Source organism: Podarcis melisellensis (assembly GCF_964234715.1).
Source record: "Podarcis melisellensis genome assembly, chromosome: 12".
In the NCBI taxonomy this organism is placed as follows: domain Eukaryota; kingdom Metazoa; phylum Chordata; class Lepidosauria; order Squamata; family Lacertidae; genus Podarcis; species Podarcis melisellensis.
This window is the reverse complement of record NC_138544.1, coordinates 58,193,439-58,205,781: the sequence shown is the minus strand read 5'-3', so window position 1 is coordinate 58,205,781 and position 12,343 is coordinate 58,193,439. Positions and strand designations below refer to the sequence as shown.

General features: G+C 51.6%; 2 protein-coding genes across 2 annotated transcripts in view; one reads left to right on the top strand and one right to left on the bottom strand.

The window, feature by feature from the left end:
* SCAP (SREBF chaperone) overlaps positions 1-5,194 on the top strand; it is a 63,660-nt gene extending 58,466 nt beyond the window's left edge. Inside the window, exon 23 of the mRNA XM_081931480.1 lies at positions 3,056-5,194. Coding sequence (XP_081787606.1) covers positions 3,056-3,301 — 246 coding nt within the window. The 3' untranslated portion in view covers positions 3,302-5,194. The remainder of the gene's footprint in view (positions 1-3,055) is intronic.
* Positions 5,195-5,823: 629 nt separating this feature from the next.
* Positions 5,824-12,343, bottom strand: part of PTPN23 (protein tyrosine phosphatase non-receptor type 23) — a 60,573-nt gene continuing 54,053 nt past the window's right edge. Inside the window, exons 22-25 of the mRNA XM_081931440.1 lie at positions 11,872-11,976; positions 10,783-10,921; positions 9,639-9,752; positions 5,824-7,978 (exon numbers count right to left, since the gene is read on the bottom strand). Coding sequence (XP_081787566.1) covers positions 7,391-7,978; positions 9,639-9,752; positions 10,783-10,921; positions 11,872-11,976 — 946 coding nt within the window. The 3' untranslated portion in view covers positions 5,824-7,390. The remainder of the gene's footprint in view (positions 7,979-9,638; positions 9,753-10,782; positions 10,922-11,871; positions 11,977-12,343) is intronic.

Here is a 12,343-nt window from a genome sequence, read left to right as displayed (position 1 = left end):
AATTTGTTTCTGACCTAGATTCAAGGCACAGGGCCTTTTAAAGACTTTTTCTGGCCTAGATTACCCAGAGATTTGGAGTGTGTTGAGTAATCAGTGTGCTGGTGGCGCACAGCGCTGTTCTCCGTTCTTCTCTGTTTCTCCACAGCTCTCTGGTGGTGTTTGTTCTATAATAGGCTGGATGAGAGCCAATAATAATAATAATAATAATAATAATAATAATAATAATAATAATAAAATTAATTTATACCCTGCCCTCCCCAGCCAAGACCGGGCTCAGGGTGGCTAACAACCAGTAATAAAAACAAGTTGATTGAAATACAACTTAAAAACCAAGTTAAAATACAACATTAAAACATTAAAATGCAGCCTCATCACAGGAGGAGAAAGGAAACAAGAAAGGGGGAGGGAATCAAATTGACTCCAAGCCAAAGGCCAGGCGGAACAACTCTGTCTTACAGGCCCTGCGGAAAGAAATCAGATCCCGCAGGGCCCTGGTCTCATGAGACAGAGCGTTCCACCAGGCCGGAGCCAGTGTTGAGAAGGCCCTGGCTCTGGTTGAGGCTAATCTGACTTTCCTAGGGCCCGGGACCACTAGGGTGTTGCTGTTTATGGACCATAAGATATTGAAGCTGAGACAAGGCACTGCTCGTGGTTGGGTCCCTAGACTGGCTTCCCCCATAGCATGAGGTGTGCAGCATGGGGCACTTCTGGGTCTGCTTCTGTCGCTCGAAACACAAGTGGCCTCAGCTGCACAAAGTTCTTCCATCAGTTTCAGCTGGTGGCTCAACTGCAACCCTGTGTAGGCAGGGATAACTTAGCTCCAGTTCTCTAGGCTGCAATACGTGGGGCTGCCTTTTGAAGACAGTTCCGAAACTTTCAGCTACGGCAGGATTCAGCAGCCAGACTATTAACTGAGACCAGAAGGTCTGAGCATATTACGCCAGTTCTGGCCTGACTAAACTGGCTGTGGAGTAGTTCATGGGTTCAGATCCAAATGCTGGTTTTGACCTTTAAAACCCCGTGTGGCTCATGATCACAATATCTCAAGGACCACCTCTCCCTGCATGAAGCATCCCAGACCCTGCTGGTTTTCATCAGCGGCCCTTCTGTGGGTGCCCCACCCGAGTGGGGTGCAGAGAGTGGCCTTTTCAGTGGTGGCCTCCTGTCTGGAATGCTTGTCATTCTTTAGGCCCCAGGCAAAGACCTTTTGGTTTACCCACGTCATTGGTAATAAAGCTGCCTCCTGCGGTGTTGCTTTGTGTATTTCGTGTTGTTCATTGTTTGACATTTTTCTGTTCTTTAAAGTCTGAAAAATGTAGTCGCAATAGATCCAGGTTAACGGAAGGAGAGATGTGTTCCCTCCCTTTATATTTGTGCCTGTTCACTGAACTTTGCCACTGAGACCTGCTTGCAGGTTCCCCTTCGCCAGATTATCCACAGTGGCTGCTAGGGCTCTTTCAGGATCAGCCCTGCAGTTGTAGACTCTACACTAGACATACCCAGGTCTCCTTAGGATTAGTTTAGACCAGGCTTCCTCAACCTCGGCCCTCCAGATGTTTTGAGAATACAATTCCCAGCATCCCCGGCCATTGGTCCTGCTAGCTAGGGATCATGGGAGTTGTAGTCCCAAAACATCTGGAGGGCTGAAATTGAGGAAGCCTGGTTTGTTGTTGTTTAGTCATGTCCGACTCTTCGTAACCCCATGGACCAGAGCGCGCCAGGCACTCCTGTCTTCCACTGTCTCCCGCAGTTTGGTCAGACTCATGTTGGTAGCTTCGAGAAAGCCTGATTTGGACCTTTTTAAAGCGGTCTTTTAATCTTGAGGCATGCCCAAGTATGCCATGGATGTGACAGAAAGTCAAATTAGTGAGTGTTACAATTTAGAACACGGATGGCGCTGTGGTCTAAACCACTGAGCTTCTTGGGCTTGCCGATCAGAAGGTCGGCGGTTCGAATCCCTGCGACGGGGTGAGCTCCCGTTGCTCAGTCCCTGCTCCTGCCAACCTAGCAGTTCGAAAGCACACTAGTGCAAGTAGGTAAATAGGTACCGCTCCGGCGGGAAGGTAAACAGCGTTTCTGTGCGCTGCTCTGGTTTCCTCAGAAGCGGCTTAGTCATGCTGGCCACATGACCTGGAAAAACTTCTGCCGACAAACGTCGGCTCCCTTGGCCAGTAAAGCGAGATGAGCACCGCAACCCCAGAGTCGTCCACGACAGGGGTCCTTTACCTTTTTACAATTTAGAACGAAACACATTTTGATTGCCATTTTAAAGTCTTGATGGTTTTGTTTCGGAATGTATCTAAGTTGAAAAAAATAGCTGTAGTGTTATTACTTTATTTCTCCTTTGATTTTTCTTCTAGTTGTTTTTTAGGTCTGGCTCCTGGTGTTGGAAGACAGCCAAGTGCCATAGTCATGCCTAGGGAAGGAAGAGAGGGCTGTCATTGGCTCCTAGCCACCATGACCTTGCTCTGCTTCCACAGCTGGAGACAGCAGTGCTTCTGAATGCTAGTTGCTGGAAACTACAGGAGGGGAGAAATGCCCTTGTGCTTGGATCCTGCTTGCTGGTTTCACACAGTCAGCTGGTTGGCCACTTTGAGAACAGGATGATGGACTAGGTGGGCCATTGGCCTGATCCAGGAAGCTCTTACAGTGGTACCTCGGGTTAAGAACTTAATTTGTTCTGGAGGTCCATTCTTAACCTGAAGCTGTTCTTAACCTGAGGTACCACTTTAGCTAATGGCGCTGCCGCGCTGCCGGGGCACGATTTCTATTCTCATCCTGAAGCAAAGTTCTTAACCCTAGGTAGTATTTCTGGGTTAGCAGAGTCTGTGACCTGAAGCGTATGTAACCTGAAGCGTATGTAACCAAGGTACCACTGTACTAATTGCACCTTGAGGGTGGCTGGGACACGTGTTCTGACACCAGCAGTTGCCTGTAATCCGCGCCTCTGGTGCTGTGGACACACATGGCAAAGATTAGCCCCACGTATCTCATGACAGGCTCCGTTCTTCTCCACCTCCCCTTCTCACCCTCTTTCCATTTGCTCTCTGCGCAGGATATGGGATGCGGGGCCAGCCTGGGAGTGATCTCTGACAACCTGCTGGTGACGGGAGGCCAGGGCTGCGTTTCTTTCTGGGACATCGGCTACGGAGACCTCCTGCAGACAGTCTACCTGGGCAAGAGCAATGAATCGCAGCCCGCTCGGCAGATCCTGGTCCTGGAAAACGCGGCCATCGTCTGTAACTTTGGCAGCGAACTCAGCCTGGTCTACGTCCCGTCAGTGCTGGAGAAGCGAGACTGAAGCAGGATCTTGTGGACAGGCTAGAAATGACCCCCTCAACCTTCTGATTTTCTAACTAGGAGGGGCAGGGATCAGGGCAGTCTCTTGGGGAGCAGAGAGAGCCGCTGCCTCTCCCCATCTTCCAGCAGTTCCTTTTTCTTTCCCCGGTCTGCAATTTGACGGTGGTGGAAGAGAAGGGGGCTGACATCTGCAGGGGTTGAACAGGGGTTTTCTCCGTGCTCACAATAAGCTAAGAAGAACTCAGCACCGGAGGACTGTGGAGGTAGAATACCCCGCTGTGGTTGGGTGTGAGCAAGCGCTGAGAGATTGTGGGCGGAGGGAAAGACCCTCCGTCAAAGCCCCGCCTCCCGCTTGCAATCTATAAAAGGGAGAGGGGTGTGTGAGGACGGGGCTGCATCCCCAATAAGTCTTTTGCTCTGCCTGCAGTGCCCAATGCCTCCCTTGAAGTTCTGTTGCTGCAGGAGCTCTTTGCACATGCCCGTGAGAGCTCCTGCTGGGCGGGATGTGTTTGTGTGTGGCCTCCTGAGGCGCAGCGATAGCGAGGAACAGCTGCTTCAGGGCTGTTGCTCCACACACACCACCCTCCTCCTTTCTGAGCTCCATCCTTTCTCCCTCCTCTGGCAGGCACTGCCTTTGTCCCACACTTTGAAGGAGAAAAAACAGGGCTGGCTGCTGTGGTGGGACTCCTACCCCTGGGCAGGTGGAGGTGGGTGGGTAGGATTTTTGGGAAGCTGTTTTCCTAGAGGGAAAGAGGCGGTGCACCGAGAGCCTGTGAGGTCTCTCCAGCTGCAGTAGCCCTGGGATAGCTGTCCTACCGATGCCACAGTCCTTGTGGCAGCCTCCTCCTCCGGCCTGCTAGGGGAAAGGGTAGGCATACTGCGCTACCTGCCATATTTATTGATGTGCTGTACATAGTTATTTATTCCGGCATGCAAGCTTGAGGGGAGTGGGCCTCTGCACCACCTGCTCACGTCCCCTCCCTCTGCATCAGCCTGGATTGGGCCAGTGAAGGGGCTGCAGGCGGCTGTTCTGCAACGGCTGTCGCTAGCTTTGTACTGTGGAGAGATAGCGGGGGGCAGGTAACCTGGCTTCTGTGCCCAACACTGAGGTGGGCGTCTCTGCCCCTCTCTCATGTCCCATCCTGCCAGAATATCCCTGCTTTATACACAACTCCCAAGAGGGAGATAGATGAACGGTTTGCCAGAGCAGCAATGGCTGCAGCTTTGGGGCCAGTGGCAGACCTTGGAGTCTCAAATTTCAGTGGTGCCCTTTGCAGCACCAAAATTCAGAACTCCTTCGCCTTCCATTCTGCGTAATAGTTGCGGCACCCCAAGGCTGTTCGCGCTCCCCTAAATCCACAGCGGAGTGTGCAACTTTTATTTTGGGGTGCGCTGGGCTGCAAGCTCTGGGAGGAAAGAAAGCAAAAAGAGCAAGGGAAGGAACAGAGGTAGCAGAGACACAGAAATCGAGGAAGAGCTGCTGGAACAAGCAATGCTTTTGAAACAGTAATACCATTAATTGACTGTCTAGTTCACGGTGTTTTTACTTTAGCATCTCCTGCCGTAGGAGCCCTGTGCACTGTATGCTACTCAAGGGAGCTGGGGGGGGGGATTAACCTGCTGTATTCTGTTTGTCCCACTGCCCCAAGCTTGGCAGGGGCAAGAGACTACTTTGCAACGCTGGCCAGTGGAGGCCCGATCAGGGCCTCAAAGCACCCCCCCCGGCACCCTTGCGCCCGCTGCTTCCTCTTGGGTCGTTGTCCGTGTCCACACCATGCCTCAGGTGGCCTTAGCTCTGCTGTGCCCTTTGGACTGTACAGCGGCAGCTGCTTTTGTACCAGATTGTGTTTTATAATGTGTACAGAGACAGACACATTAAACAGAACTAACTTAATGCCTCTCCTGTGTGTTTTGCGGAGTAGCGGGGAAAGGTAATCTACCCCAATCAAGACGACTACTGGACATAGAAGCTTTTCTGTTTTGTGTGTGTGTTTTTCCAAATCATTGTCGTTTGCACCGAACACAGGCGGTCTGCAAAACAAAGTGGTTGGGGGAGCTGCTTCTACCCCACCTGTGAAGAACACACTACCCTCACCCCACAAAACTCGCTTGCACTGCAGCAGAACACAATTCACATGAAGACCCCAACTAAACACTTTAAAGAAGTTGGCATGATCTATTGAGCAAACGGTTCTCTTTGTGTAGCTCACTTTAATGCAAAAAAAAAGCAAGTGGTATACCTTGCATACAATTTTTGTGGGCAACTTAGTTTTTTTTTTATAAAAAAAAACCAAACCAAAATGATACGAGAGAAAAGGCATTGCTTTCTATTGCATGCTGCTAACGTATCTTAAGGCCCAGCAGCTGCTCAACCCCCCCCCCACAACTTCTCAATCATAAAACACTTCTGCAAATGAATTATCTTGGCGCCAAAAAGTTACACAACTCATTTTGCTGTATTTGGATACTTGCAAATTGAAATGCAGCCCCCTCTGCTGCTTTTGACAAAAATCTAACAGTGGATCCATCTGCAATGCTCCCGTTTATTTATTTTAGTAGCAAAGAGCTGAAAAAAGTTGGTTCTAAATTACAGAGTAAGTCGAAACATGACGACAATGTTACATTTGTACAAAGCAAAAAACAACCTAGAAACCCACCAAGACCTGGCCCCTCTCCCACCTTAACCTTCCTGCCTTCGTGAAGATCGTCCTTTATACTGAGGGAGCTGATGGAAAGAGCAAATGCTTAGGGGGGAAATGGACATTTAAGCATTCCCATTCATTTAATGATCTGCCTTCATATGGCCACAGTTGGGCGGCATTGTTAAGGAAGCACACACCGCTGCAAGGACCCAAGTTGGCTCAGTTAACATACAGTCCTCTTTTACTGCCCATACCTCATAGTGCTGCAGGGTTACTCCTTATGTTTGATGCCATCGCCTGTCTTTTGGGCACAGGAGGCAGAGCTCTTGCCCCTTTGTAAAAGACCATCAGGCACACTGATGATGATCCCAATTAACCACAAAAAGGGACTTCTGGGTTTTTGGTGAACTGTTTGGGACAGCTCAGTCTTGTCAATCACCACTTCAAGGCTGCTGGGTGACTTGACACGGCCTCTGAGCTAATTCCAAGACTGGGATCCCTAGCTGGAATGTAAGGGCAACAAAATGCAACCGGCCTGGCCAAACAAGAAACGGAAGGTGGAGCTGGCAAGACATGGGAGCAGCTTTGGAGGCTGCTGAGAAAGCACGTCTCCTGCACCTTCACCTAGCAGCTAAAAAGACACTCCACGCACCTTTCATGCAAGCCGATCAAACGTAGCTGCTTGGTCCCAAATGGGCTCTCACCAGCTCAAAGGGGGATGGTTGGGTCTTGGATACCCCATTCAGAGTGGAAGTCAGTAGACGGGAGCAAAAGGGAGTCTTGCCAGAGGCAGTTTAAGGAGCAGAGGAGGACGTAGGAGGCCTGAAGTGCTACATCTCAAAGCCTTGGGAACACCAAGGGTGGCGGGGTGGGGTGGGGTTTGAAGCCCTTTAGCTGAAGATGCGGGAAACTAGTCCACCTAGGACAGGGTTACCTTGGCTGTGTTTCAAAACCTTCCTCTGGTCCGGAAAATCACCTCGGACGGCTTCTCCAGCTGGGTAACCGCCTATGTCCGCAGTGAAAATCAAACCACATGTCCCGCTCTGTCCAAACCGCCTCCCGTGATTCCTGCCCCTCCAAAGGCCAACTTACAGGGTCCTTCCTTCCCATGGCACTTGGAGGCAGGCACAAAGTGGAAGAAAGGAACAACCGGCTCAGAAAAATCCTCCTGCACGCCTCCAGCCGTTCAGACACGGCCGATGGGAAACTGAAGTGGCGGGAGAGGGGGGGGAAAGGACGCGAGTCGAGTGGGCACTGCGTGGCTCCTGGCGCAGCAGAGGCTTCCCGGCTGTGGCCAGCCTCGAGCTGGAAAAGCTGCATGCTGAGGAGAGTGCGAACCAGCCACCTTTCCTCCCTGGCCCTCCCAAGTTTCGAGTCCTCAAAATGCATCGGTGGTGGCGTTAGCAGCAGCAGCAGAGTCTCGGGTTGGTGTGATGCCCTCCTTCCTCTCATGTCTTGTTGAGTGTCCATAGCGGGTCAAGCATGCTGAGGGGGTCGTCGCTGGGGCGGGTGCCGCGAAGGCCTTCCCCGTTCTGGGGCTGGAGGAAGCTCTGCTTGCTGACCTTGTGCCTGCCCTTGAGGCTGCTGTCCAGCGTGAAGGCCTCGGGGGTCATCGAGGCCAGGAGCTCCAGGGACGAGGACGACGGGGCCAGAGCGGCGGAGGGCTCTGCGCCAGGAGGCGCCGGCGGGGCTTCGCTCTCCCGACTCTCCTCTTCCAGATGGTTGCTGTTCTCGGCCGCGCAGCACCCAGCAGCCTCGGGCGCCGCTGGGGCAGGGGTGGCTGGCGGGGAGAGCGCGGGGGCCGGTTCTGTGCTGGCAACGGGGCAGCCGAGATCTGCAAAGGCGGTCTGAGGGGGGCCGGCAGGGGGCGCTGGGACGGCCAAGGGCAGGGGTTCCACCTGCTGCCCATTGGCGGAAAAGGGCTCTGCCCCTCCCAAGGGAGGTCTGATGCTCAGCTTGGCGATGGTGGCCTGGATGGAGCTGATGGGCATGTCGGCACCCAGGACCAGATCCTGGGGGTCCTGGTGGATATAGGGCTAGAGGGAAAGGAAGAGCAGCTTAGTGGGTGCAGCAAGCATCCCTTCACAAGGCCCTGTGGGAAGGGGGTCATCTTTATGCCTTTATATCTGTGGGGAGATACCCAAAGATTACATTTCCCATTTTTAAACGGAAATTCCCTTATTCCGAATAGGATTCTTCGCAAGAAAAGGGAAAAGTTGACGGCTAGGGCCCAGAGTGGTTGGGGCAACCCAGTCCGAGTGGGATGTGCAACTAATAAAATTATTATTATTCACCCGTCTTTCACCCTAAGGTCCCAGGGCAGGTTATGGCGACTTAAAATACAGTAGGATGACAATGCTGATTTTACTTGCACGATAGCAGCTTCATGCAGATCGCCAATAAATAATATTATTTATCAAATTTGTACGCCGCCCTACATCTGTAGATCTCAGGGCAGTTCACAATATAAAAATTACAATAAAAAACCCACAAAATGCATAATAAAAATATGAACAGAACAAACCCAAAATCCCTCTCCCGCAGCACGTTTTAAAAAGGTATTGTATATCAATCGGCCAAATGCCTCATTGGAGAGGAAATAAATGGGGAGAGAAGGACAGCCTTGCTTACTGAGCTCTGGAGGAGTTTGCAAGGGGACTCCAGAGCCTGGAAGCTCTGCAGAGGGTTTTCTCACTGCAGAAAGCGCTTTTAAGCTCTCAGCCTTTGCATCATTCTGACAGTGCGAGTTTGCCTTTACACGCAACTTCTGGGCACGTAGCCCTCACACAAGTTGCATTCACGCTGTGCATTAAAAATGCACAAAATATAAAGTAACGAAAGTGAATGCAATGACTGGTGACAGGGCGGCCACCGAGACCGCATAACACCGGTCTTGAAAGACCTACATTGGCTCCCAGGACGTTTCCGAGCACAATTCACAGTGTTGGTGCTGACCTTTAAAGCCCTAAACGGCCTCGGTCCAGTACACCTGAAGGAGCATCTCCACCCCCATCGTTCTGCCCGGACACTGAGGTCCAGCGCCAAGGGCCTTCTGGTGGTCCTGTCACTGTGAGAAGCCAAGTTACAGGGAACCAGGCAGAGGGCCTTCTTGGTAGTGGCACCCGCCCTGTGGAACGCCCTCCCATCAGATGTCAAAGAGAAAAACTACCTGACATTTAAGAAGACATCTGAAGGCAGCCCTGTTCAGGGACGTTTTTAATGTGTGACATTTTAATGTATTCTTAATCTTTGTTGGAAGCTGCCCAGAGTGGCTGGGGAAACCCAGACAGATGGGCGGGGTACAAATAAGAAATTATTATTATTATTATTTCCAGTCTGTCTTCTAAAAAGAGATGCCATTTCTCGTGTCACGGGATGCATTTGGTAAGACAGCCTCTCCCACCATTTAAAAGTCCCAACCATTGACCAAACGTGGGCTTTCAAAACGGCAGGGAGGGCCAGGATTAAGCCAAGTGCAGCTGAGCCCAAGTGAGATTTTTCTGAGAGAGCGCACTATGCCCAAGTCATCCCAGATACAGGAGAGACAGCTGCGAGGGCACAGGAGCAAAGGAACGGCGCTCTGCACATGGCTAGAAACCTCTTTAAACGTTCTCCAATGACATTTCGCCACCCCACTCCTGTTTCTGTGCTAGCGGAAGGACTCTCCACCCACACCTGCCCTCGGATGCACCCTACCTTCTGGGCAGCGCTGCTGGCAGGCTTGCTGGCGGAGGGCGCCGTGACCCCGTGTCTCTGCAGCACCTGCTTGGCATGTTTCAGGAGAGACTCATAGCAGAACTTGAGGTGGAGCTGGAAGAGGAGGAGCAGCCAGGATTGAGGGCCAGACAATTCACTTAAATGCATTTGGATCCCGCCTTTTTCTCAAGGCGGCTTACGGCATTCGGAAAAAGCCTCATTGCAAGGGGTTGGGCTGGATGACCCTTTGGGTCCCTGGTCCGATGCTACCGTTCCCCGATTCCATGAGAAACATCATTGTAAAATGCAAAACCAGTTAAAAAGAGTGGTTTAACACACAATACAACACATTCAGAGCCAGCAGTTGAGAGACCAATTGCAGGCCGGTTGTCAACATGGTCCGCACTAGTTTTTGAAGGTCTGTCTAAATAGGGAGGTCTTAAACCTACTGGGACACGGGTGGTGCTGTGAGTTAAACCACAAAGCCTAAGATTTGCCAATCAGAAGGTCAGCGGTTCGAATCCCCGCAACGGGGTGAGCTCCTGTTGCTCGGTCCCTGCTCCTGCCAATGTAGCAATTCAAAAGCATGTCCAAGTGCAAGTAGATAAATAGGTACCACTCCGGCGGGAAGGGAAATGTCGTTTCTGTGCGCTGCTCTGGTTCGCCAGAAGCGGCTTAGTCATGCTGGCTACATGACCGGCTGTACGCCGGTTCCCTCGGCCAATAAAGCGAGATGAGCGCCGCAACCCTAGAGTTGTCTGTGACTGGACCTAACGGTCAGGGGTCCCTTTACCTTTACAGCACAATAAAACACATTCAGAGCCAGCAATTGAGAGACCAATTGCAGGCCAGTTGTCCAGATGGTCCGCACTTGTTTTTGAAGGTCTTTCTAAATAGGGAGGTCTTAAACCTACTTGGGGGAAAGATCACAAGGAGGGAGCCAGTCAGACCTCTCTTGGGAGGGAATTGCCAATATGGGAACGGCCACAGAAAAGGCTCCCTCTCGTGACCGGGCCTCAAACGTTGATGCGACCAGGACAAGGTTCACAACCAAGGGTCTTAGCACCCAGCCAAGAACTTTTAGGTGACCCAAGGCTCATGGGCGTCACCCACGGCAGCTCCACCCGCACCCCACGCCCCGTACCTTCTCCTGCAGCATGTGCTTCCTCTGCTGGCGGATCTTCTTCACCAGCTGGGGCAAGTCTGGGATGCTGTTGCCGGCCTCCACTTCCTGCATGGCGGCGTACAAGAGGCAGAAGGCGCCGGTGCGGCCCACGCCAGAGCTGCGGGGGATGGAGAAGATGAACAAGGTGCAGAAGATGAACAGAAGAGGAACAAGTCCAGCAACAGCTACAGACCCAAGTTTGAGAAACTATGAGTTTTCTCCATGCAGGGCATAATTTTTACAAACGTCTTGTCGTGTTGCCTCTTTCTTGCCTTTCCTCTAGAGCAGTGTTTCCCAACCTTGTGCCTCCAGCTGTTTTTGAACTACAATTCCCATCATCCCTGACCACTGGTCTTGCTAGCTAGGGATGATGGGAGTTGTAGGCCAAAAACATCTGGAGGCACAAGGTTGGGAAACACTGCTCTAGAACAGCCTTTCTCAACCATGTTGTTGAACTACAACTCCCATCACCCCTAGCTAGCAAGGCCAGAGCTCAGGGATGATGGGAGTTGTAGTCCAACAACATCTGGGGACCCGCAGGTTGAGAACCGCTGCTCTAGAAAGTCCCAAGTGCTGCAATTGTTCCTCTGTTCCCTCGATCGTTTTGCTCACCCTTTTCTGAAACCTTTTCCAACCCTACAATATCCTTTTCGATACAGTGGTACCTCGGGTTACATATGCTTCAGGTTAATGACTCTGTTAACACAGAAATAGGGCTTCAGGTTAAGAACTTTGCTTCAGGTTGAGAACAGAAATCGTGCTCCGGCGGCGCGGCAGCAGCAGGAGACCCCATTAGCTAAAGTGGTGCTTCAGGTTAAGAACAGTTTCAGGTTAAGTACAGACCTCCGGAACGAATTAAGTACTTAACCTGAAGTACCATTGTACTGCTTTTTAAGGCACTCCGGTTCCAAATATCAGGTGCCAGGGCACAGGCAACAGTACAGAGTCGCTGGCAACGAAGCCATCGTGGCAGAGGGGCCCACAGCTGCCACCTTTGGGCTCGACGTGTTATTGGTCTGACGCACTGCGAGGCTCTGAGTCTGCTTTCCAAGTCTGGCTGTGACTCACCTGCAATGGACGACGATGGGGGTGTGGAGCGGCCGCTGGTGGAGGTAATGGCTGTGCACCTCCTGAATGAAGCGAAGCAGGTCCCCTTTGCTGTCCGGGAGGCCACTGAAGGAAGGAAGGGGAAGGAGGGAGAGAGCGAGAGAGAGAAAATGAAGCAAGCATCTTTGCAAAAAGGATTTTTCTGCTGCTTGCCAGCTCCCCCGCCATCCTCCCGGATGATCCCTGTTCCTCTAGTTCAGTCTTTCCTAAACTTGGGTCCCCGGCTGTCATTTGCAGGAGCCAGCCAGCAGTAAATCAGGCCTTGCAAGTTGGAGTTAGCGCTTTATTAGCAAAAACAGGACCTGCACAGGAGCACCAGGCCTGATGAGTAAATGGAAAGCTGAAACAATCCCTTCCAAGGATGATTGGATATGTAAAATGAGTGAATATGTACCGTTGGCAAAACTAACAGCAGCCATAAGATTACAGGTCA